This window comes from Pituophis catenifer, unplaced genomic scaffold (assembly GCF_029215685.1).
Source record: "Pituophis catenifer annectens isolate HBS135680 unplaced genomic scaffold, rPitCat1.0.hap2 SCAF_20, whole genome shotgun sequence".
In the NCBI taxonomy this organism is placed as follows: domain Eukaryota; kingdom Metazoa; phylum Chordata; class Lepidosauria; order Squamata; family Colubridae; genus Pituophis; species Pituophis catenifer.
Genome location: NW_027256900.1, coordinates 412,259 through 438,988, shown reverse-complemented (window position 1 = coordinate 438,988; position 26,730 = coordinate 412,259). Strand labels below are relative to the sequence as shown.

The 26,730-nt window shown below is 42.2% G+C and overlaps 2 protein-coding genes across 2 annotated transcripts in view; one reads left to right on the top strand and one right to left on the bottom strand.

Moving 5' to 3' along the window:
• The window catches only part of LOC139326249 (vomeronasal type-2 receptor 26-like), an 85,218-nt gene that overhangs the window by 40,533 nt on the left and 17,955 nt on the right, over window positions 1–26,730 (bottom strand). The gene's annotated exons all lie outside the window — the stretch shown is intronic.
• On the top strand, window positions 1,819–13,537 carry LOC139326245 (vomeronasal type-2 receptor 26-like). Its single transcript, XM_070956402.1, has 6 exons — window positions 1,819–2,008; window positions 5,053–5,156; window positions 6,194–6,406; window positions 6,847–6,967; window positions 7,714–8,588; window positions 13,319–13,537. The coding sequence occupies exons 1-6, from the start codon at window positions 1,819–1,821 to the stop codon at window positions 13,535–13,537; spliced, it is 1,722 nt and encodes a 573-aa protein (XP_070812503.1).

The following is a 26,730-nucleotide window of genomic DNA, read 5'->3' as shown; positions in this document are numbered from 1 at the left end:
GGTCTGCATTGAGGGAAACAAGCAGTTGGCGACACCAAGGTTCCATTTTAGGCCCAGTTCTCTTCAACATTTTCATGAATGATTTGGATAATAGATGGGGAGATCATCAAATTTGCAGATGACACAAGTGACAGGAATAGCCAACATCAAAATAGGCTCAAGATCGAGATAGATCTAGATAGACTTGAACACTGGAAAATGAAATTTAATGTAGACAAAAGTAAAAGCTTAGCCTTAAGCAGAAAAAACCAAATGTACACTTCCAGATTAAGTGAAACCTGGCTCCATAGCAGTAACTGTGAGAGGGATCTTGGAGTCTTAGTGGACAATCTCTTAAATGTGAGCCATCAATGTGTGGTAGCAGCCAAAACAACAACAACAAAAAAAACAAAAAAACAAAAAAACAAAAAAAAAACAGTGCAATCCTAGGCTGAAGGATAGTGGTCCTTAAATGAAAACCTCATTGCTCTCCAGCTTCCACAGCCCCAGTTATTAAAGTATATGAGGCCCAGTTTCCCCCATGTTCTTCTTTCAATCTGATGTTTGGGGCTTCAGAGAGAAACCACCAGCAGAACCAACCCAATCTCAGCCTCTGAGGAGGATCTTGGGGTGGGCAAAAGGACTTCAGCTGCTGCCGTCACAGTTGTATTAGGAATTTACACAATTTCTGCTTTGTATAAATTCAGAAAATATGGATATTGGCCTATAATGTAATCTATGGAAACTGACAGACTCTGAAAATTGTGTCAAACAAAATTTCAATTAAAGACCAATCTTGGATTACATAACTGACAAATCAAATTATGCTCTGAGGTCTCCCTCTTTCTTGTATAACTTGAGAAGAAGCTAAAAAAATTTCTCCTCAAAGAATCTGGAATATAGAAGCAGAAAAAGATGCAACAACTCCCAAAAATTATAATAGGCCCTTTATTGAAATAGAATCATGGCATTTGCACATGTTAATCTAATTGCGGTAAATTGTAGGGGTGATACAGCAATATGGTTTACATTGCTTATTGTTTTTTAATTTGCTTATTATTTTCCACTTTTATTATACAATCTTGCTAATATTCTGTCTTTAATATTTTAAACAATGTCTGATTAACAGAGTATTCTAATACATTCTGAGATTTAGGTTGGATTTATTAAAATCTAATATTTTGGATTTGATTTGACCCCAAATGTAACACAGCATTCCTCATTGCTTTTTCAGCTCAATCTTGAAACTGCTTCAGAGGCTCTGAGTGACAAAAGTAAATTCCCCTTTTTCTACCGGATGGTCCCCAAAGAAGGGATCCTGTACCCAGCAATTGTTCAACTGCTCCTCCATTTCAGATGGACCCTGATTGGCCTCTTTACTTCAGACACAGAGGAGGGAGAGAATTTCATGAGGACTTTTACTCCGTTGCTTGTCAGGAGTGGAATTTGTGTTGTTATATCACAAAGATTCTTAACAACTGAACATGCAGCAGCCCCCAGAGAGGCCCTCTCTAAGTGGAGACAAGTCAATGTCTTTGTTCACTTCATAGAATATGCATCCATTTGGGAGCGAATCCTTCCTTTCCATGAAACACTTATGCTTTTTCCAGGAACCGTTGAAGGGAAAGTCTGGATCCTCACAAATTTTTTAGGGTACACACTAAACAAGCACAGACTTCTCAAATATATCCATAGTATTTGGAACTTTGCTTTTTTGGCAAAAAATAGGCCAAAAGATGATGCTTTTGAACCCCATTTCTTTGTGGAGGAAAAGTTTCAAGATCATTATTTTCTCTGTTCTCTTTCAAAGAACGTCTTTTCTGTCAAAGGCCGCAGAAGATGCACCCAGAAAGCCCCACTGGAGACCCAGGAGAAAAGGAACACAAGACGGATCCCAAATCACTATCAATATTACAGTCTCATAAAGACTCTGGCCCAGGCCTTGCATGCCGCTTATTCCTCCAGATTGAGGATGAGAAGGAAAGAGAGCGAAAAGACGTTGCGGTCTCCAAGGCTGCATCCGTGGCAGGTAAGGTTTCTCGATATAAATCCATTAATCTTACATCCTTTGGAGAAGGAATTCAGAGGAGAAGGAGGGAAACCATCTCAATAGATCTGGCAAACTTAATTACTCAGGGAATAAGGGTTCCAAAGAATAGATACCATGGCATTTTAATACTACACACTGCTAATTTGAAAATGCTGTATTCTTTTTTAAATGAATTCCTGTATTTGTGGGTTTGTGATGAGCATGGTGGAATTTCCCCTTTCTTCCGTCCCCACTGCAGGTGAGTCTGTGTGCAGCTCAACAGGCAGCTAAACCCCCCTCTTCTCCTCCAGTGAAAGGGAGCCTGGGGTGGATCTGGGTGTTTCATTGGGAGAAAAGGGCACGGAGAAACTGGGGGAAGGAAATGCAAAGAGTGAGAATCAAATATAAATAGGAGATAGGCAGCATTAACTAACAGCCAACAAAGAAGCAGCTGGAACCTCTCCAGCAATGCTCCGTGTGAGGGACGGAGGCCTCCGGATGACCATGTGTCTCGGTCAAACTGGCTGTTTCCATCTCCTCCAAAGGCTGACAGAAAAGGGAGTCTGGCTTCAGACCATACAGTTCAGCTTATTTACCTCTGGCCAGCAGTGGGGCTAGAGCAACAACAGCACAATATTTACATGTTGTGACATGACAACTTTTATAAATGTGAAGGAGACCTTGAGGCCATCTAGCCCAACCTCTCCTCTCTGCAAGAATCCCAGTCTCTGACTGATGGCTGCTCAGTCTTTGCATTCAGACAATCCATGAAGAGGAGACTAAATTTCTCTGCTTTACTGGCTCAGCTCATCCTTTTATCATATTTTTTTCTCTCCTTCAGCTAAAATCTCCTCTCTTGTAACTGAATTCATATTTCCATGTCTGACACTCTGGAATAACAGTGAGCAGATCTTATACTCGTGTGTAACCTGTGTCAGTGATTGGAAGAGGGCTGCATCCTCCCTTCTCCAACCGAGAGATTGTGTCAGTTGGAAAAGGGGCTCCCAGACTCCTCCTGATCTTCAGCTCTTCTCCTTGTTCTCTTTCCTCAAGGCTAAGAGCAGCTCCTTTCATCTCTTCCTTGGCTTCATTGTCCTTCCCTGAAGTTTACGTAGATTTTTTGCGAATTCTCCTTCAATTGCAAGGCAGGGGTGGGATTCAGCCAGTTTGGACTGATTCAGGAGAACCGGTTGTTAAGATTTTGCGCAGTTGGGAGAATTGGCAAATTCCACCACTGGCTGGCCTCGCTCACCCAGAGGAAACGCCACAAGATGTGGGTGTGGCCTACTGATGAAAGCAAACGAGCTGGAAATAGATCTATATAGGTCTCCCACCTAGCAGGAAGAGCTTGCTGGCTGCTAGAAAAGAAAAAAGCCCAGAATCGAGTGGATGTGATTCTACTGAGCTGGGGCTGCAGAAAAACCTTGGTTACGTAGGGAAAACCTGGCTAGAGGAAAAACATATATGTTTGGTTATATATATATAACCAAAAATTTATATGCCGCCCTTCTCCCTAAGTGCTCAGGGCGGCGAACACAAGTTAAAAACATACAATGATAAAAGATCAAAATGATTAAAACCCAGTTAAAAGAACGATAATCAAAATAAGAAAAACCCAAGGATCATGGTCAACCCATTTGTTGAAACAGCCAGGTCTTTAAGTCCCGACGGAAGGAGCAGAGATCAGGCACCATCCGAAGCTCGGTGGGTAACTCGTTCCAGAAGACAGGGGTACCCACAGAGAACGCTCTACCCCTGGGCATTGCCAGCCGATATTGTCTGGCCGACGGTACCCTGAGGAGGGCAGCCCTGTGAGAGCGGACAGGACGGTGGGAGGTGGGTAGGAGATGGTTCTGCAAAGACCTAAGGGAGTAACGGGGAGCTCCCATAACCACTGGCGCGGCCGTATTCTGAACCAGTTGGAGCCTCCAGGTGCACCTCAAGGGCAGCCCCATGTAGAGGGAGTTGCAGTAATCCAAACGAGAAGTAACCAGGGCATGAGTGACCATACGGAGGGCATCTCTGTCTAGGAAGGGGCACAATTAGTGCACCAGGCAAACCTGGGTGAAGGCCCCCCTGGTCACGGCCGTAAGATGGTCTTCCAAAGACAGCCGGGAATCCAGGAGGACACCCAAGTTGCGGGCCCTCTCGACAGGAGGAAGCACTCAAACACCCCCCCCCCATCAAAAGTAATGGAACTTCTAGAACACGAGACGCCGGCATCCATAGCCACTCAGTCTATTATCTCCCTTTCGCCATGTGGCCCAGCTAATCTCCATGCCTTGCCTCAATGCCTCACCCGCTCTGCTCACCAAATTAAGCATGCTGCCCACTCACCCTTTGCCTCGGGTTGGGGCTCAGGGATGCACCATTTCCCAGCTCCAGCCTGGTCCTGGAGCCTCCGGCCGCTCACCCTTCACATTGGCCAGGTCAGGGAACGTGCCATTCCCTGGCTTCAGACTTGCTTTGGAGCCTCCGCCCACTGACCCTTCACCTCAGCTGAGTTAGGGAAAGTGTGATTCCTTGGCTCCGGCCTTACCCCAGAGCCTCCACCCATTTGTCCTTTGCCTCAGCCGGGTTGGGGAATGCACCAATCCCCAGCTCCAGTCTTGCCCCAGAGCCTCTGCCTGCATGCTGCCCCCCCGGCCTCAAACTATGGCCCCTCAGGCCAAAGCACCGGACCTGGACAGTTCTTCTTACCTGTAAGAAGTCCCATCCGGAAAGTGCTGCAGCAGAGATCTTGCAGCCGTCCCTTGCTGAGCCTTAGTCACTTGCGGAGATGTTCCATGTGCTCTTTGGGTTGGCAGCTTTTTCTCTTCGCTACTGCTCTTGCTGGGAGAGAGAGTATCTTGTATAATTTTGCAGCTGTGAGCCGCTGCTTTCCTCTAAGTCCCATCCGGAAAGCGCTGCAGCTGAGAGAAACAGCATTCAACAGTGCTTCCGGTGATGTCGCTGTGAGATTGACGCAGGGGAGTGGGTCTCCGCACCCCCATGCTGAATCCTCTTCATTGGAGAGCACCCAATGGGCTAATGTCGCCCTGTAGGGGCACGAAGGGGCACCCTGCAGGTCACAGAGAGCGTCAGCTCTACTACTGGACCCAGGGTTTCTTCCCTCTCTGCCGAAGACGTGGCAGCCATCATGGCTGCTGTGAATCAGGGGCAGCCAAAGAAACTAAGCTTGTGCTGGAGCGGTGAGAGTGGACAGTGATTTAGAGCTGGGTAAGGTGAATTTTAATTTTTGCTTAGGATTTGACCCAGGGGTGAAATGCTCCCGGTTCCGACTGGATCGCCTGATCCGGTAGCGATGGCGGGTGGTGGTTCAGAGAAGGGGTTGTAGAAAAAAATGGTTTTAAAAGTAAAAAAAAAAAAGGTGGCCATGCCCACCCAGTCACATTACCACCCCCCACCAAGCCTTGCCCACAGAACTGGTAGTAACAAATCTTACATTTCACCACTGATTTGACTCAAAAAGAAAATCAATCTGGGAAAAGAGGCTCTCTGGAATGTTTTTAAGCTGCAATTAAGGAGAGGCAGAGAGAAATTGCACCCTAACAGGAAATAAGCAAAAGATATAAAATACAAAAAGACTCGATGTATAAATCTTACTGGCATGACTTTGATCAGGCATTTTAAAATGCTGAACATCTGACTGTTGATTGAATATTCTGTTTGAATCAACTTGAAATGTATAACTGGCAGAATAGTTTAAAAATGGATTTTTAATGTTGATTTTTAAGATGAAGTCACCATCTACTGGTGAATGGATATATACTATGTCATACTCCTAGAATAATAAAACAACCTTGGAAAATTTTGATAAGAGAATAACAACACCTGGAGGTCTCCTGTATTATCTACTGTTCTATACTTATCTACTTTATGGTTACTAGAGGATCAACCTTGAAAACCTGGAGGATATCTAATGGAATGACTTTGAGTACTGGAACTAACTAGCAACTGCTCTAGAATGTTCCCTATAATTGACCAATTGTGTCAATTATATTTTCTCTATATTTTGTCAGTGTATGATTGACAATTTTTTCTCATTTTTTCATTCACTTATGAAGCTGATGGCAGTATTTGTATCCTATTTAACCATATTTGGAGATTAGACAATTGTAGAAAAATTCAATGTGAGATAAGAAAGTTTTCTGTTTTTCAAATTCCTGGATGTTCCCATTCTAGTTTCATCCCTTTCTGAAGAAGAACGGGTTTTTCAATATTTCTCGAAGAAAACTGTACTTGGACCAAAATGGAGAGATAATGGCAGATATGGGCATTTGGGGCTTCTTGGTTCTCCCCAAGGAGGATGTCAGGAGAGAGCCTCTGGCGTATTTTCAAAGACAGAGACTTACTATCAAACAAGATGCTCTTTCACGGCTAAAGTCGCTCAATAAGGTGGGACAAATTTTGGTGTCCTTTCTCTGTTTTCCAAACTCTGAGGTCCCATTTCAAGTGGGTTAAACCTATCGTCTCCAGGGTAATTAAAAAATTGAATGGAATAAAAGTTTCCTAAAATTTTACATCAAACTTTATTCTCAATTTTAATTTGAATATATTATCATACTTAAATCTTTTTTCAATTCCATCCCTCAAGACTTTAAGTAGAAAAGTACTTTATTGTAACATTAAATTCCAAAATCAAAAGAGAGGAACAAAATGAAGAATCTGCGAGTTGTTACGTCTCCTGCATCTGTTTAGAAGTAGTCAGAGATTTCACATTTAACTCAATGAAGACCAGAGGCTACTTGTCTCCATTCATTTCTACTTCCATTTTCCATAGATGGAGAGTCCTAACACCTTTTCCTTGGCATTCCTTTTCTTCTGCTTAGTCTCTGCCTCAGTCCAAATGTGTGGAAAGTTGTCATCCTGGATTTGTCAAGAGGGCTCGAGAAGGAGAGCCAGTTTGCTGCTACGACTGCGTTCCTTGTCCGGAGGGGACCTTCTCCATTCAGGAAGGTGGGTCACACTGAGGAAAATGGGAGGCTTTGTGGAACTGGATCCATCCAGAAACTTTTCGTGAAAGTGCAAGTTAAAAGACACATTTAAGCTCACCTACATTTTTTTTTTATTTTTAACCTGTACAATTTCTTATCTAAAAGGAAGTAAATCAAAAAGACTTGGAAGGAGGGGCTGGGAAGAGATGGGAAGAGGGGGTAGCAGACTGGGCAAGCTTTACTAACAGCAGAGGAAACATCTCTTCTGCTTTTTAGTTTGGATATGTGCTGCTAAGTTTACATTTCTAGGAACATCTGAGATCTTTGAAACTTGATGAATTGTTTCAGGTCCACCTTCTGAAAGACCTTGCAATCCACTGTATATTGGATCCTCCCCTTGAGGATTCTGCTAGTCATGTACAATCAATCAATCAGAATACAGCTGGAAGGAACCTTAGAGGTCTTTTAGTCCTACCCCCTGCTCTAGCAGGAGACCTATACCATTTCAGAGAAGTGACTGTTTAAGGAAATTATTAAGAAATACTTCTTGGTAAATGCATGTAATTTGCATGTAAATTCCTATAAGGAATAAAGAATAGAAATGAATCTTCTTATATCCTTCTTATATCCTTATATCTCCTATATCCTTATATATACCCTTATATCCTTATATCTTCTTATATCCTTCTATAAGGAATATAAATGAATGTTATTTCTAGTAAGATAAAAGGACAGATTATTAAAAAAAGTTGCTTTTTGGTTTCTCAGATACGAAAAAATGCACCAAGTGTCCAGGTGATAAATATCCAAATGAGGACAGAGTCCAATGTATCCCCAAAATCGTAACCTTCCTATCTTATGAGGAACATCTGGGCATTATCCTGGTCTCTTTTGCCCTATTCTTGTTCTTAATCACATGCCTTGTTTTAATCATCTTCATTAAATACCGAGAAACTCCCCTTGTCAAAGCCAACAACCGGGACCTCTCCTACATCCTCCTGGTCTCCCTCCTGCTTTGCTTCTTGTCTTCTTCTCTCTTCATTGGTCAACCAAGGAAAGCCACCTGCCTTCTCCGACAAACGGTTTTCAGCCTCATCTTCTCAGTTGCCGTTTCTTCTCTCTTGGCCAAAACCATCACGGTGGTGCTGGCCTTCCTGGCCACAAAACCAGGAAACCGAGTGAAGAGATGGTTGGGGAAGAGCTTGGCCAACTCCATCATACTTTCTTGTTCTACAGTCCAAATTATCATCTGCTCCACCTGGCTGGGAATTTCTCCCCCCTTCCCTGACTCTGACCTCCACTCTCAGCCTGGAGAGATCATCCTGCAGTGCAACGAAGGGGCCGTTGTCATGTTCTACGTCACCCTCAGCTACATGGGCTTCCTGGCTGCCATCTGCTTCACGGTGGCTTTCCTGGCCAGGAATCTTCCTGGGGCCTTCAACGAAGCCAAGCTGATCACCTTCAGCATGCTGGTCTTCTGCAGTGTCTGGGTGACTTTTGTGCCCACCTACCTGAGCACCAAAGGGAAATTCATGGTGGCTGTGCAGGTCTTCTCCATCCTGGCCTCCAGTGCTGGTCTGCTGGGCTGCATCTTCATCCCCAAGTGCTACATTATCCTTCTGAGGCCAGACCTCAACACAAAGGAGCAGCTCACAGCCAGAACAAATGTAAAAACATGAGATATAACACCATTATGATACTGGAAGAATTGTTAAAGGTTTATTTTATTTGAAAGGAGATATTCTTTCCATTTAGATAGTATGCAGCAATCAAAGAAAATCATTTCTATTTGGTTCAGAATGGGAAACTGTTGAACGACTGGAATTCTTGTAGTTCCCTTTCCTTTCAGCTCAATACATTTTGCTAAAGAGAACTCTGTAAAAGTGATTCAGAGGAATTTGCTGATCAGCAACAGCTATTGAACGTGACACCTTATAGAAAAGAATTCAGGCACTTGTTCCCACTGACAGCAGCTAAAAGTGTGAGAGAGAGAGAGTGAGGAGGAAAAGAGGCCAGGAGGAAGCTGTGAGAACCAAACACCAGCCTAGTTGCCTGATCCTCTCCGTGAGAATGCCGGAATGATGTGAAATGCCGTGTTTTAGCGGCTTTCAGCTGGGGAGGGAAATTTTCATCCCTCTTATATAGTTCTTTCTTGATTTCCTCATAAAAACCTCCTTTGCAGAAAGTGTTCAGCAGCTGTCTGGGATTTTAGTTTGGGATTGTTTTTATTTTGGAGTGTACTTCATACCAAAATTTAAAAAAGGTAAATGAAAAAATGAAAAGTGTAAAGAAATTTCCACTGTATTTTTTTTCTTTCATCAACCACAGAAATAAAATAGCAGTTTTCAGACCCTTTAATTTTCCATTCTACAATTTCTACCTAAAGCAATTTCTCTGCTCGTCTTCCAAGCTTGTCTTGTCTGTGAAGGGCTGGAGAAGATGTCCAGAGAAAGGGGACCTTGAGATTCTCCCCAGGAGGAGGTTGAGGGGATCCTGTCTAAAGGCAGCCGCATCACTGACCAGATCACAAATGTTCAATGCTGCATAATATTCATCCAGGTCCTAGAAGGGAGTGAATAGAGGGTGGGGGGGGGACTTCCAGGTTTCTAGGAAGAGGCACCCATGGAAGATGTTCTGCTCTCCAACCACACAGATTGCTCTTCAATTGGGAATCTGTTTAGGCCTCAGAATGGCTCTTAATTGTGAATGGAATCCCTCTGAAAATTCTATTTTAAAGATAATAAGAAAAGCTCTGATGGATCAGACCAAGATCAGTCTAAGATTCACAGTGACCACACAAATCCCTCTGGTTCTCCCACAAGCAGAAGGCAGAGAGACTTATGGCTTTTCCCAACATGGAACTGGTGTTTTCCCACAATTTCACTTTCCTCTATCACACCACACAACATTGAACACTCAGCCATCTCATACTCTAGGAATCCCCAATTCTGATATCCCACATCAATCTCAGAACATTTTTCCAAGTTTCACACCCCCAATCAAAAAGGACTAAGGCACGACTAGAACAGAGGTGGGTTTCAGCAGGTTCTGACCAGTTCTGGAGAACCAGTAGCGGAAATTTTGAGTAGTTTGGGGAACCAGTAAATTGCACCTCTGACTGGTGCCGCCCCCAACTATTCTTTCCCTCCAGAGTCCCAGCTGATCGGGAGGAAATGGAGATTTTGCAGTAACCTTCCTCTGCCACGCCCACCAAGCCAAGCAACCTCTAGTTCTTGCATCTTGTAGCATTTTAATGTTAAGTCTTGCTCTTTCCTTGCCACACATATTTCCACGTTATTTTCTTCAGCTCTTCAAAGTATTTTTTTCTCCAGTTTTATTGGTATAGTTTGAAATAAAAATAATATTTTTGGTGATACATTCATTTTTATTAATGCTATTCTACTCATTAGTGGTAATTGCAAGTTTCTCCATTTCTCCAGGTCTGTTTCGATTTGTTTTTTCAGTTTATAATAATTGTCTTCCTTGAGCATTGCACGTCTTGATGTCAGATGGATGCCCAAATATTTCACTTTCTTCACAATTTGGATGTTCAGTTTCTCCATCATCTCCTTTTTTTGATTTTCTCTCATATTTTAACTAATATTTCTCTTTGTTGATTTTCAGTCCTGCTATTTTCCCATATTTTTCTATTTGCTCTAATAGGTTTGGCGCTGTCTCTATTGGAGCTTCCATGATAAACACCAAATCATCTGCAAATGCTTGTAGTTTATATTCTTCTTTTTTAATTCTCATTCTTTTTATTTCCTTTTCCTGTCTCACTTTTCTATTTAAAACCTCTAATGCCATTATAAATAATAATGGAGATGAAGGGGATCCTTGTCTTGTTCCTTTTCTGATTTCTATTTTCTTTGTCATTTCACCTTTGCCATTTGGTCTCTCTATATAGTTTGGATCATATTTATGAATCTGTCTCCAAAATCCATCATTTTCAACTCTTTTATCATAAATTGCAATAATTCACGTTATCAAACGCCTTTTGTGCATCTGAAAACAGCAGCGCTATTTGCTTCTCTGAGGATAATTCATAATATTCTAATTCTGGGGAGCCAGGAGGGGATCGAGGGGAGAAGCTCTGGCCTTGGGACTCAGGGGCTCAGTTGGCCTGAGGGGGAGACAGGGAGGCCCTGAGGAAACTCCGGGGCTTCAACCAAGATGGACTTTATTCAAGGAGCCAAAAGAAGAGATTAAGTTCCACACACAGAACAGAGTCTGAAAAGGGATGAAAAAAGCCACGAAGAGAATTCTAGCTACATCCAGTTTCCTCCTTTCCCTCTTTCTACTAGAGGTTCCCTCCACAAAATGGACTATACGCTTTAGCTGTCCCTCTCACTGCCTGTAGGGGGCAATCTGCGGTCTGGCCTTTAAGCCACACCTGGCCTCCGCAGGCAGTGAGAGGGACAGCTAAAGCTGGAAAAGACCCCGCATCCTCCATTTTGTTGCCCAAGTCCCTTTTTGGAGAGGATTCTTTTGCCCTCTGTAAAGAGTGGAGGAGTTAGAATAATGGACAAATGGAGTCGAAAGAGACCTCAGAGGTCATCCTTCCAACTGCCCAGTGAAGGGTTTACTAGAGCGTCTTTCTCAGCCTTAGCAACCTGAAGAGGTGTGGACTTCAACTCCCAGAATTCCAGTCACCATTCAGGGTCCTTCCTCCACCAGGTCCTGCCATGATTTAGCGGTCCCTCTCACTGCCTGTACAAGGCAGCCTATACTTTGGCCCTTAAGCCATACTTGGCCTCTGCAGGCAGTAAGGAGGACACCTAAAGCTGGCAAAGACCCCTGTGTTCCTTTAGGTACATTTTCACAAGGCCTTTTGGATACGAATAATATTTAATCTTTTGTGGTGTTTCCCTCTCAGCTCCACTTCATCATCTGGGCCTGGAGAGGAAATCCTGGACTCTCTGGAGCTTTCATTCCAGATCCAAGGGGCGACATTTCAATCTGGGCTCCGCCACTGGCTAAGACCCTCACTGGGACCCTCCCTCTTTTGCTCCCTCTGGACTGAGGAGTTCGAGAGCTGCCTCCAGACGTTCCTTTCAAGGAGAGTTTTTAGAATCCTGCAGTTGAAAGTTCTTCATGTCTCCTTTTCCTGAAGACCCCATTTCATTTGGACTTTAATCCCAAACTGATTGGCCTTTTGGCATTTCTCTTGATGCTTCTCCAAAATGCACCCCCAAGAAGCCCCATCTCTCTCCCCCTCCCTCTCCCCCCTCCCTCTCACTCTTTCTCCCTCTCTCTCCCTCTCCCCCCCCCCACACACACACAGAGGTTGGATTGGGTCTCTCTCTCCCACCCTCCTTCCCTTCTGCTTCAGGCTTGGAGAGTCTGCCAGGGCTGCTCCTCATGTGGCAAGGCTGAAGGGGAATTGGGGGCTGGAGCCAGGTGACGGTCTCATCTCTGCCACAGGTGAGGCTCCCAGAGAGACTTTCTGGCAGGCAGCCAAGCCTTCTCCTCAGCCTCTCCGCACTCAGGAGAGATGCAGCTCTACTGCCCAGCGGAGGCAAAGCTTCTCATCTTGTACAAACCATTTGCAGGGATTTTTTTTAAAAAAAATATTTTCCCTAGGAAGAGGGGGGGGGGCTACCGAAATGGGCAGGGTGCCTCTGCCTGTGTGGAGACTCTCCACCCCGCAAAAACCAATGGCTTGAAAGCGGCTCCTCTGCCCCCCCCCCATTCCCCCCGCTGCCTTCCCCAAACACCTCCCCCCATTGCAAAGGCGGTGTGCCCTTCGGGTGGGAAATGCCTGGAACGCAATGAAGCCCCCCAACTCCCCTCCGGCTGGCAGGCTGGCTAACGGGGGGAGAGGAGAGGCGGGGAGCCGATCGGAGGGAAAGCGCAGGTGCTCCAGGATGCTGCGGATGCCCTCGCTCGCCCTTTGCCTGCCTTCCCTCCTCAGGGCTCGCTCGGGCTCCCCCCTCCCCAGTCCAGCTTGCTTGCAGGCGGAGCCCCGTTGCCTTGTGCGAGGCCGCTGTCGGAGAAGCCGGTGAGGGCTCTTTGCATCCTTTTGTCCGGCTGTCCGGGGAGCATGGCTTCCTCCCCAGGCCCCCGTCCGTTCCCCCCCAACAGCCGGACAAAGCCAGGCAAAAGGCCAGCCCTCACCGACGCCCAGCTTCTCCGGCAGCGGCCTTGGAAAGGGCAACGGGAGCTTCTGCCTGCATCAACCGAGGCTGGGGAGGGAGGGCGAGAGGGAGCCAGAGGCCCTTCCCTCCGGCCTTTGCCCAAAGCCCCGCGCCACACCGGGAGCCCGAAGTTTGAATTTCTTCCCCCCCCCTCCAACCCACGCACACCTTGGCAACGGGACCCTTTTCCTTCACCCCCTTTCCCAGCTGCTGCACCGCTTTGCTGCCCATTGCAGCCAGGAACCTCAAAGCCCCGGATCGGCCTCCTGCCAACTCTGCCTCTCCAGGAGCCCGGCCGGACTTTCGCGCCCCACTCGCTGCGGCGGAGGCTGGGCTGGAGCTCCTGGGTGCCCAAAGGACCCGTCCCGTCATCGGGAGTCCCGGAGCCTCCGCGGGTGAACCTTCGGCCGGGCTCCTCGGAAGACCCCGGAGCTTGCAGTCTCCTGCCTGGCTAGCGCCCAGATTGGCGGCTGCAGCACAAGGATTCCTTCCGGGCGTTATGTGAGGTTCCCAGCCAAGCTCGGACCGGCCCCGGCCGCCTTTCCCACCCAGGAGCCTCTGCTGACCGGGAGAGAAGGCGCCGCCTCCCCCTGTGCAAGAGCGGAGGCAGGAGGGCAGAGCCAGCGGTGCTTCTGAAGAGCCGGCTGGCCGCTTTCTTCCCCCTCGCTCCCCAGGCAGCCGGGAAGCGCAACACGAGGCCGCAGAGGCTGTGCAGCGTTTCTGGGACGACGGAGCTGCTGCTGCCCTTCCAGAGGGTGGGGGGGCAGCTGGGAGGCCAGGCACCCCCACAACCTGACCAGGCAGGAGGGTGGGCCAGGGCCGGCTGGTGGAGGGCGATCGTTCCTTCACTCGCGGGTTTGGGCTGGGCTGCTGGCTTGCATGATGGTGGCAGGGATCACCGCTCAGGGTGGGGTGGGGTGGGGGGTGCCCTCACCCGGGTGGCCCCAAAATTAAACGCGGGAGGTGGCATAGCACAGGAGGGAGACCCGCTCCAGACCTGCCCGTTTGGCCGAAGGCTGACCTTGAGGGCAACATGGCAAAGCCATTGTCAGACATATCAGCCTTATCAGAGGTGAGTGGCTGGGCGGGGCAAGGGGAGTGGCTGGGCGTGGTTTAGCTACCGGTTCCGGCAAACCAATGCGAACTGTTTGAATCCCACCACTGGCTTTGAGCCAATCACCTGGAGGCTCCGATTTCAATTCCCAGGGCCCAGCTAGGACTTCAGGGCCAGACTCTATGCTGCCCCCTACAGGCAGTGAGTCTTAGCTGAACCCTGGCAAGAGGGAGGGGCTGTGATGGGGGGAGGGGCTCTCTGTGTCCAGGAGTTTCTTTCCTTTGCACTGCTCTACCCCAGAAAGACCTTTGCCCAAAATCCGCCCTGCCTTAACATTGACAATGGTTAAGGCATCAGGCTAGGAAACAAGAGATCCTGAGTTCAAGTCCTGCCTTAGCCCTGAAAGCCTGTTTGCTGACCTCAGGAGAGACACTCTCTTTCAGACAAGCCCACCTCACAGGGTGATTGTTGTGGGGAAAAGAGGAGGAAGAAGAAGAGTTGGACATGTTCACCTCCTTTAGTTCTTTGAAAAAATAATAAAACACTGGAAAAAATCTAACAAAAATAAAAACTGACTTTCCTGCTTCTGTTTGCATGGAATCTGTCACAGCCTTGTGCAGATACAGGAATTTCTCTTCTCACAAGGAGGAAGAGGTATTTTTTAATCATCCCTTCCAATTTCACTCACTCCCTTCTTTTCCAGCCTTTGGGGGCACCAGTGGAGGAACCGGACCCACTTCCAGCCCTGGGACACAGCGGATTTCCCTGTTTCTTTGGGAAAGATTCCTTCCCCACTCCGAGTCTGCTTGAGCCCCATCATCCACTTCCCTCCCTGCCTGGGATCATCTGAATTCCTCCATTCAGACAGTAGGAAAAAGGGAGTTTGCACAGAATCTCTGAGTCAGTCTCCATTCTTCCACACAGAGGGTCCCACTCACTCTGCAAAGCCAAATTCCCCCTCAGTTCCTGGATACCTCCAGACATCACTCGGCTGAGCTCACAGCAGGGCTAGGGCAGCTGAGAAATTGGGACGGAAGGGACCACAAACCTTTCCAGCCACAAGAGACACTTGGACACAGACTGTGGTCTGACAGAAGCTCCTATGATGCCTTTAGGTGGCAGTGGGAAGGGTTATGGGATCAATCTCTCAACCCTCACCCTATAGGGCTGCCCCATCTGTTGTCCCTGGTGGCAGATGGAAGATTGTGAATCCCACTCCTGACACCAGTTTCTCTGGAATCAAACACAGGACCCAAAAACTCCAATAATCCAGGCTCACTGCAGTTGTTACTTATTCAGTGTCCACTGGAGGAATTTGCCCCCATAAAATAGTGGGAGGAAATATTTACAGACAAAAGGATGCACTCATATTTATACATTCCAGGAAAGGAGGAGAAAAGGACAATCATACATATGCATATTTCATTTAATAGATGATGTGAGCATGAATATTCAGAATTAGCGAGACTCAAGTTATCTCCCCAGCCTTGTATTGTTGCTACCTTCAAGAAAGAATTATTGTGTAAACAAAAAGAAACGTCTCAGTTGCCACAGCAGTTTGGGTGAAATGTACTGAGAAATGAGGGCATCAACTTTGCTCCATACATTCCTTCTATATTTCTGTCTTGCTAACATGCTCCCATTTCTCCAAGAAATTTGTCTCCTCACAATCTTCCACACACCCTTTATTTATTTCAAGAAAAATAGTTGGCCCACTCATGCATGGAGAAGAGCTTGGATCATTTTCTATGTTTGGACCGTGGAACATGTTAAAAGTTGAAATTCCTCAGTCTCACATTTACACATTTCTTCTGTCTGTTAGCTGCTCCTTTCTGAAGAATTCAATAATTTCCAAATTTGAAACATATACATATGATTTTCTTTGACTCCTGCATACTATCTAATTGGAAATAATATCTCCTTTCAAATAAAAGAAACTTTTAAAAATGCTTTCAATATCACATTTGTGTAATATCTCATGCTTTTACATTTGTTCTGGCCGTGAGCTGCTCCTTTGTGTTGAGGTCTGGCCTCAGAAGGATAATGTAGCACTTGGGGATGAAGATGCAGCCCAGCAGACCAGCACTGGAGGCCAGGATGGAGAAGACCTGCACAGCCACCATGTATTTCCCTTTGGTGCTCAGGTAGGTGGGCACAAAAGTCACCCAGACACTGCAGAAGACCAGCATGCTGAAGGTGATCAGCTTGGCTTCGTTGAAGGCCCCAGGCAGGTTCCTGGCCAGGAAAGCCACCGTGAAGCAGATGGCAGCCAGGAAGCCCATGTAGCTGAGGGTGACGTAGAACATGACAACGGCCCCTTCGTTGCATTGCAGGATGATCTCTCCAGGCTGGGAGTGGAGGTCAGAGTCAGGGAAGGGGGCAGAAACTCCCAGCCAGATGGAGGAGATGATAATTTGGACAGCAGAAGAAGAAAGGATGATGGAGTTGGCCAAGCTCTTCCCCAACCATCTCTTCACTCGGTTTCCTGGTTTTGTGGCCAGGAAGGCCAGCACCACCGTGATGGTTTTGGCCAAGAGAGAAGAAACAGCAACTGAGAAGATGATGCTGAAAACCGTTTGTCGGAGAAGGCAGGTGGCTTTCCTTGGTTGACCAATGAAGAGAGAAGGAGACAAGAAGGAAAGCAGGAGGGAGACCAGGAGGATGTAGGAGAGGTCCCGGTTGTTGGCTTTGACAAGGGGAGTTTCTCGGTATTTAGTGAAGATGATTAAAACAAGATCTGTGGTTAGGAACAAGAGTAGAGCAAAAGAGACCAGGATAATGCCCAAATGTTCTTCATAAGACAGGAAGGTTATGACTTTGGGGATACATTGGACTCTGGCTTCATTTGGGTATTTATAATCTGGGCACTTGGTGCATTTTTCGGTATCTGAGAAAGCAAAAAAGCAATATTTCTTTAATATTCTGTCCTTTTCTCCTGCAAGAAAACCTTCTTTGGATAACAGCTGATACCACAGACATTTTCCAAGAAGTATTTCTTAACTATTTCATTAAAAAGAGCATAAGAAGGATATTTTTTTTTTCTTTAAAAATGTAGCTAGGTATATGAAGTTGAGGGAAGTCCTAGGATGTTAATTATTTCCAGTGTAATGTGTAGAATGTTCATAGGAACTTATATTATTAGAGGATAATAATGAATCATATAATCTTTTTAGGCAAACTTCTTGAGTCCTGCCACATGGCAGTTAATATCCTGGACTTGGAGGATACCTACAGTATCTTGTAACATCTGGAAGCAACCTGGAATTAAGGAGAAACTTCCTATCAGTGAGAGCACTTAACCAGTGGAACAGCTGGCCTCCAGAAGTTGTGGGTGCTTCAATATTGGACATTTTTAAGAAGAGACTGGACAGTCACTTGTCCGAAATGGTCTAGGATCTCCTGCTTGAACAGGGGGCTGGACTAGAAGACCTCCAAAGTTCCTTCTACTCTATTCTGATTGATTGATTGATTGATTGATTGATTGATGTACATGACTTGCAAAATATTTGTGTAATGAGTCCCCCCCCATAACTATCCACAGCACCATATTATGGCCCAGTGACACCTTCTCAGTGATCCTCAAGGGGAGGAGCCAATATACAGTGGATTACAAGGTCTTTCAGAAGATGGACGTATAACAATTCATCTAGGTTCAAAGATCTCAGATGTTCCTAGAAAGGTGAACTTAGCAGCACATATCCAAACTAAAAAGCAGAAGAGAAAAATTGGAAATACGACAGCGGCGGTACAAAGGAGAAAGGAAAGCGGATGAAATAAATACAGCGTGGAAGAGAGGGACCCATAGAATGACTAAGCAAATATAATGTGACGGAGAGGGAGCGCTTGAAGAAGGCGAAGGCAGACGAACTTGAGTGGAAGGAACAGGCTGCGGAATACGCGAGCATAGAAGCTCTGTTTGAACTTTGGATTTACAATGATTTAAATTTAAATTTAAAAGGACCTGACAACTGAACGCAGAGACTGAAATACTGGAACTCGAGCGGAAGGAATAAGCTGTGTAATTTGTGAGCATAGAAGATTTGCTTAGACTTTGGATTTATAAACCTAAAAAAAAAACCTTGAAAATTGAATGCAGGGATTGAAAGACCGGGACCACAAAAATTGATACAGACAGACATAGATCACGACCTGACTTAAGAGGAAAGTGAATACTATTCTTGGGGGGGGGAAAAAGTTAATATTTAAAAGCTAATACGTTTAATATCTATAGAATTAGAATCATATATAAGCAATAATTTATATATAAATGTAAATTATATTGTGAAATTATAAAAGGTGATAAAAGAAAGATAAGGAATTGCTGTTAGAGAGATTGATTGGAATTTTGATATGAAATAGTGAATGAGCTGATTATACTCTTGAGATAGATAAATTGAATGATTGTATAGATTGGTAATTAGAAAATTAAGAAAACTAAAAACTGTGACTGATGAATTAAGTACAAGTAAACTGATTTGTATTGTGAATACAAATTAACTGATTAAGTGGGGTAACTGGGAAATAATAGAAATAAGGCGTGTGAGGAATAAGTGATTGTGTGGGGGAAAAGGAAATTATTAAGAAATAATTTAAAACTTTATGTTAATGTGGGAAAGTTTTACACGATTACTTAAAATGTCTACAACATCCACCATAACAAAAACAGGGAAAAAACCTATAACAAGCATGACAGTAATGACTGCCTCCCCACTACAACAAAAAACAATAGATAGCATGGTAGGAAAAGGAAAAGAAAAATTGGAAATGTCACTAAATGTAATACAGAATATGTTTCAAATGATTCAGGAATCATTACTCAAAACGCAAGAAAAAATAGCGGAAAATCAGGAAGAAATGAGAATGTTCCATGCAGAGATTAGAAATGAAATAGGAGAAGTTAAGGAGGACAATAAGACCATGAATGATAAAATTGGGGGTATCCAACAATCCATAGTAGAGAATGAACAGAAAATTAGAAAAGCGGAAACGAAAATAGATCATGTAGAATTAAAAGTAGAAGCAATGGAACAAAAAACTTTACAACTAAAGAAAGAAATGTCAGATTCATTAGCCATGCTTGAAATGGAAAAGGCCTCATATTTCTTGCGCTTTCAGAACATACCAGAGGAAAAAGATGAGGATCTAGAAGGAAAAATTGTGGGGATCATCTCAGGAATGACCGCAAAAGACCAAAAGGAAATAAAAGGACAACTGGAGGAAACATATCATGTACAAACAAATTATATAAAAAGGCATAGATTAGCGAGAGAAGTCCACGTTAAATTTTCAAAGAGATCTATTCGGGAGGAAGTCTACAGGAAATCTAGAGAAGAAACAGTGACTTATAATGATAAAGAAATCATAATTTTAAAACAGATACCCCGAAGAATAAGAAACATATGGCAGCAATATCAGTTCTTAACATCATTATTGATTAAGTATAAAATAATGTATAGATGTTGCCAATAGAGGGGATCTTAATTACGTGGGAAGATAAAAAATATAAAATAGACACTCTAGAGAAGGAATTTCATAGCACGCATTTTAGGCTGGAAGGAGAGCAGGAAAGTAAGGAAGAAAGTGATAGTAGAAGTCAAGAAGAAAAGCAAACAGAAACAAGCCGAGAAAAAGAAACAAGAAAGAGGCAAGAAAAAGAAAGGGAGGAGAGAGAAGGCGCAAAGGCAAAGTCACGGATGGAAACAAGACACACAAAAAAACCAGATACAGTAGGCAATGGATGAACCAATTAAACTCTTTTCGGTAAACATTAATGGATTAAATGCTCCAAAAAAAAGAAATCAAACATTTACAAAACTATGAAAATTAGAAGCAGATGTGATATGTCTGCAAGAAGTACATATCCAAAAAGAGCATCAGAAAATTCTAGAAAATCCCAAACTAGGAAGACTATATACATCCCTGTCCCGAAAAAAGAAAAAAGGAGTAGCGATTTACATAAAAGAAAAAATTCAATCCAAATTAGTTTATGCCAATGATGAAGGTCAAGTGGTGATAATAGAATTAGGAACAAGAAAGGAAAAAATGTTAATAGCTGTTGTGGACCCGCCCTCTGAGCCTGTCCCATCGGAGGAAGAAAGCTCCGAGCATGAGGAAGAGGAGTCAGCTAGGCCTCCCTCTCCAGGCTCCTCCCCTCTGGCATTGTCTCAGGTGCCAGCCGAGGGAGAGGAGATCAGTAGGGAGACAGCTGGCTCGGATCAGAGTGACGAAGAAACATCATTCCTGGACGCACGCCTCCGAAGGCGTGATAAACGTTTGCAGCAGCTTAGGAGGCGTGCTAGGGATTAGAACTGAGTCACTGGACCACACCCCAGAGACTATATAATAGAGGGTAGTGGTCAGTGATCCTTGTGACGAACAAAAGTAAACCTTGAATAGTCACTAAAGCCTCGTCCGGAACTGCGAAGAGAAATATTATTTCTGCTTGGACTTTTTGCACGTTAAGTACCTTATCTTTCTGTTTGTGAAAATAAAGGCATCTGGCAGACGGTGTGTCTATCGCTGCCAAGTGGGAGATAAGACCTGGGTGCGTTCCAAAGTATTTCCTTAACCCTCGGCTGGCTGTGTTTGTGTGTGTGTGGGTATGGGGACAGATCAATAGCAGTGATATATGCACCCAACCAAAAACAACACGAATTTTTTAAAGATCTACATACAAAATTAGCAAAACTAGAATGTGAAAATATCTGTTTAATAGGGGACTATAATGGAATAGTAAATGTAAACAAAGATTACAAAACTGATAAAAAAAAACAAAAGAAAAAGGATATACTTCCAAAAGAATTTTTTAATATGGCTGAAGAATTAAACTTGAGAGACATTTGGAGAGAAATACATGAAGACGAGGCCCAGTATACTTTTTACTCCCACCCACACAACTCGTGGTCAAGATTGGACATGGCCTGGATGACCCCAAATATTCAAACAATGGTAGAATCAATGGAGATAGGCATAAACCAATGGACAGATCATAGTCCACTACTCATAAATTGGAAAAGGGAAAAGAGATTCAGGAGATGGACGATGAATCAAAGAATATGTAAAGAAAAAGAATTTAATTTGATGTTAGAAAAGGAAATTAAAATATTCTTTCAGATAAATAAAAAAGAGGAAACTTCCTTACAAAATACATGGGATACTTTAAAAGCATACATAAGGGGCCTGGTAATTGCATATACGGGGAAGAAAAATAAAGAAAAGAAACAACAATTAGACAAATTAGAAAAAGACCTAAAACAAATAGAACAAAAACTGCAGAAAAAACCCCAAGATAAAACAATAAAAGAAGAATGGAAAATAATTAAACATCAATTGAATCTGATAAACCAAAAGGAATTAGCCCAAAAAATAAAAATGGCGAAACAAAATTATTTTGAATATGCAAACAAGACAGGCAGGTGGTTAGCCTATAAACTGTAGAAAGAAAGGAATAAAAGAATGATACATCAATTGAGAGACGATAAAGGGAAATCCAACATAAAAGAGAGGCCAAAAAAGAAATTATTAAGAAATTCTACACAAATTTATATAAACAAGAAGAAGTAGAAGAAGAAAAGATAAAACAATATATAGGAAAATCCAACATGCCAAAAATTACAGAAGATCAAAGAGAAATGCTCAATAGGCCAATAACTAAATCAGAATTAGGCGAAGTACTGAAAAAGCAAAAAAATAACAAAACATCGGGACCCGACGGGCTACCAGTGGAAATATATAAAATAATGCAAGAAGTACTGGGAGAAAATATGTTGATGTTATACAATGAAGCCATGGAAAAAGCTAACATTCCAAAGACATGGACAGAAGCAATAATCACAATCATACCAAAAGAAGATACAGATCTCCAGCAAATTCAAAACTATAGACCTATCTCGTTACTGAACACCGATTACAAAATATTTGCAGCAATTCCAGCTGAGCAAATTAAATTAGTACTAAATACATACATACATGCAGACCAAAATGGATTTTTGCCGGGACGCCAAATAAAAAACAACATGAGAATAATACTTAACACTCTAGAATACTATGAATCACATCCGGAAAAACAGGCTTCGTTGGTTTTCCTTGACGCCCAAAAAGCTTTCGATAACCAAAACTGGAAATTTATGATTAGACAACTACAAAATATGCAAATTGGGGAAAAATTTGGGAAAATTATAGAAGAAATTTATACTAACCAAACAGCAAGGATAATTATGAATGACTACATAACAGATAAATTTAATATAACAAAAGGAGTCAGACAAGGCTGTCCACTCTCACCTTTACTGTACATACTATCATTGGAAATACTTCTGAAAAAAATTAGAGAAGATCAAGGAATTGAAGGTTTAAAAATTAATAAAGAAGAAGAAAAAGTCCAGGCCTTTGCTGATGACCTAGTGTTTATAACAGAAAACCCCATGGAATCTATACCAAATCTGTTTCAAAAAAATAGAAGAATTTGGAGAAGTGGCCGGACTGAAAATTAATAAAAGCAAATCGAAATTAATTGTAAAAAAACTTACAAAAAATCAAGAAAAATAATTAACAGATAGTATACAAATCCAAAAACCCAAAAAAATAAAATACTTAGGAATCTGGCTATCCACAAGAACTTCAGCAATAAAAAAAAATAATTATGATAAACTAATAGAACAAACAAAGAAGGATTTAGAAAAATGGAAAAACTTACATATCTCATTTTTAGGAAGAATTTCGGCCATTAAAATGACTATACTGCCTAAATTTCTATATCTATTTCAGGTTACCCCAATAAAAATAGACAAATCGTTCTTTGAAAATTTGAATAAAATGACATCTAAATTTATATGGCAAGGGAAAAAGCCACGAATAAAATTTAAGATGCTTCAGGACACAACAGATAGAGGAGGAGCTGCACTCCTAGATTGGGAGACATATTATCAAGCAGCAGTACTGTCCTGGGTTAAAGACTGGATAGAATTAAAAAATCTTAGAACCTTAACAATTGAGGGACACGAACTTCAAATTGGCTGGCACTCCTTTATGTGGGACGAAAGATACAAAACACATTCATACTTTAAAAGACACACAATAAGAAACTCATTATTACAAATTTGGCTCAAAATCAAAAAACCACTATATGAAAATACCAAATTGGCTATCACCAGTAGAATCAATTAGACACCGAAATTTAACAGATAAGACAAAAATAATTAGATATAAAGATTTAATTGACTATCAAGGTAAACTGAAGACAAAACAACAAGTGGAGACAGACATAGAAAGGGAAATAGATTGGTGGACGTACACCCAAATACACTCTAAATATAGAGAATATATAAAAATATATGAAATTCACAAACAAAAACAAGAAATAGATAAAATTATACTAGATTCAGAAAATAAACTAATTAGCAGAATTTACAAATTTCTTTTACACTACAAAATGGAAGAAGAGACAGTCAAGGAAACGATGATTAAATGGGCTCAAAACATCAAACATACAATAAACTTGGATAAATGGGAAAAGTTTTGGCAAGTAAACATAAAATTAACAAGAGCAGTGGCATACAAGGAAAACCAACTGAAAATGTTTTATAGGTTGCACATGTCTCCAACTAGACTGGCAAAAATACAACCTAAAAATAGTCCGATCTGCTGGAAGTGTAAGAAGACGCAAGGAGCCTTCTATCATTTATGGTGGAGATGCCCAGCAGCAAAGAAATTTTGGTCTAATATTAAAAAATGGTTGGAACAAATAACAGAAACACAGATAGATAAAGAACCGGAAACGTTTTTATTAGGAATTTTTAATAAATCATACTCTAACAATATTAAATATCTCACAATCCACATACTAATAGCTGCAAGAATAATATACGCAAAAAACTGGAAACAAGAAAAAACGCCAAACGAAACAGAATAGAAAATTTTTTAGAATGCGCTGAAATGGATAGATTAACCAAAGAGATACAAGAAAGAGAAGAATCAGATTACTATAAAATATGGAATAAATGGTATAATTGGTTAAAAACTAGAAATAAGCAAAAAACCTAGAGGGGAAATATTACCGATATAGAAAATGTTATTATATTAAGGAGAGGTGAAGAAATATATAACAAGCAGATTGTCACTTTGAAACAATGCTTAAGAAGGAAACAAAATTTCTTTTGTTTATATGTTGTATAAATGTTTGTTGTGTGTATGTTATGTTATGTTTTTTTAATATTTATACTCTAATAAAAAATTATTTTATAAAAAGCAGAAGAGATATTTCCTCTGCTGTTAGTAAAGCTTGCCCAGTCTGCCACCCCCTCCTCCCATCTCTTCCCAGCCCCTCCTTCCAAGTCTTTTTGATTTACTTCCGTTTAGATAAGAAATTGTGCAGGTTAAAAATAAAAAAAACAGATGAGCTTCAATCTATCTTTTAACTTGCACTTTCATGAAAATGTTCTGGATGGATCCAGTTCCACAAAGCCTCCCATTTTCCTCAGTGTGACCCACCTTCCTGAGTGGAGAAGGTCCCCTCCGGACAAGGAACGCAGTCATAGCAGCAAACTGGCTCTCCTTCTCGAGCCCTCTTGACAAATCCAGGATGACAACTTTCCACACATTTGGACTGAGGCAGGGACTGAGCAGAAAAACAAGGAATGCCAAAGAAAAGAGATTAGGACTCTCCGTCCATGGAAAATGGAGGTAAAAATGGCTGGAGACAAGTAGCCTCTGGTCTTCACTGAGGTAAATATGAAATCTCTGACTACTCCTAAACAGCTGCAGGAGGTAAAACACCTGGCAGATTCTTCCTTTAGTTCCTCCCTTTTGCTTTTGGAATTTAACATTACAATAAAGTAATTTTCTATTTAATGTAGTCTAGAGAGATGGAATTGAAAAAAGATTTAAATATGATGATATATTCTTATTAAAACTGATAATAATGTTTACTGTAAAATATTTAGGAAACTTTTATTCCATTAGATTTTTTTAGTATGAAATTAAACTGCGATGAAGAAAGAAACCTCTGTCCAGTAAGATCTTGAAAGGTTTCCATAATACATGGCAAAGCCACTCCACTTAGGTCCCGTCTGTTGAAGAGCTTCCATTAGATGACACCACCTGGCATAGGAGGTCAACCACCCTGGAGACTCCAGGCTTTGCCCACTTGAAATGGGACCTCAGTCTTTAGAAAACAGAGAAAAGACACCAAAATTTCTCCCACCTTATTGAGCAACTTTAGCCATGAAAGAGCACCTCCTCTGATAGTAAGTCTCTGTCTTTCAAAATACGCCAGAGTGTCTTCTCTGGGATTCTTCTTGGGGAGAACCAAGAAGGCCTGAATGGCCAGATCTGCTTTTATCTCTCCATTTTGGTCCAAGTACAGATTTTTGTCAGATATATTGAAAAACTCATTCTTCTCCAGAAAGGGATGAAACTAGAATGGGAACATCCAGGAATTTGAAAAACAGAGAACTTTGTTTCTTATCTCACATTGAATCTTTCTTCTACAATTGTCTGATCTCCAAATATGCTTAATTAGGTTACAAATACTGTCATTATCTTCAAAAGTGAATGAAAAAGTTTGAGAAAAAATTGTCAATCATATACTGACAAAATATAGAGAAAGTATAATTGACACAATTGGTCAATTTTAGGGATCATTCTAGAGCAGATGAAAATAAAATGAACAGAGGAGGAAAAAAGTTTATTCATAAACTCTTTGAAAACAACAGGTGATTCCCAGAAAACATGGGTTTATCAAGAAGTTGTCAGGCTAATCTTCTCCCTGGTCATCCTGATGGAAAACACACCCAGATATGCTAATTCTACTTGATTGTAATGTGACATTAACATTAGCGAGGATCCTTTCTGAGTTTCTTTCTCTCCCATTATGCAGCTGCAGGATTCTCCCCTCTTCGCTGATCCTTCCCTAGGAAGCCTCTCTTCCCCTCATCCCAAAAGTCATTCTCACACATCATTACACTTCCTAAATAGATTATGGGAACTCTGATGACATAACTGGATTTCAGTAAAGGACTCACAAACAATTTTGTGGTATGATTAGAAACCAGAGGGATGGATAATAAGTGGATAAAAACTGTCTTCAAAATGATACTCAAATAATTTTTAACCCTATTTATTGTAAATCTTTCCTATGAAACCTGAAGGTGATGGATAACAATTTGCCGTTAGTCATCAATTTTTCTACGTTGTCATTAATATGATAATTAATATAATCATAAAATAAGCTAATTTGATCTGATTTAAAGAACATCAAGCTTTTCAATTTACAAGCCTTATTTGAAACTTCATTTAAATTTTTGATAAAATAACAAAGGTTTTAAATCAACTTAACAGCGATAATCAGAAGATAGCAACAATTGTTGAATCGGATGGATTGGATGGTCGGATGTACGGGAACTTAATTTGCTGCTGGCATCCCTGAAGGAGGAATCTGGTTTGAAGGCAGCAGGGGTGAAATCTAACATTTTTTGCTACCGGTTCTGTCATAAGTAAATGCCTTATTCTATAACAAGAGATATGTATATATGTACAGGATATTAAGAGTTAATTTATTCCTCCTCCTTTAATGTATTCATATGTAATCACCCCCAT

What these genes read in the sequence shown, in the direction of transcription:
- LOC139326245 (XM_070956402.1), top strand. Translation starts at nt 1,819, where the DNA reads ATGCACCCAGAAAGCCCCACTGGAGACCCAGGAGAAAAGGAACACAAG. An exon ending in GGCTAAAGTCGCTCAATAAG is followed by an intron (nt 6,407 to 6,846) that starts GTGGGACAAATT and finishes GCTTAGTCTCTG; the next exon opens with CCTCAGTCCAAATGTGTGGA. An exon ending in GACCTTCTCCATTCAGGAAG is followed by an intron (nt 6,968 to 7,713) that starts GTGGGTCACACT and finishes TTGGTTTCTCAG; the next exon opens with ATACGAAAAAATGCACCAAG.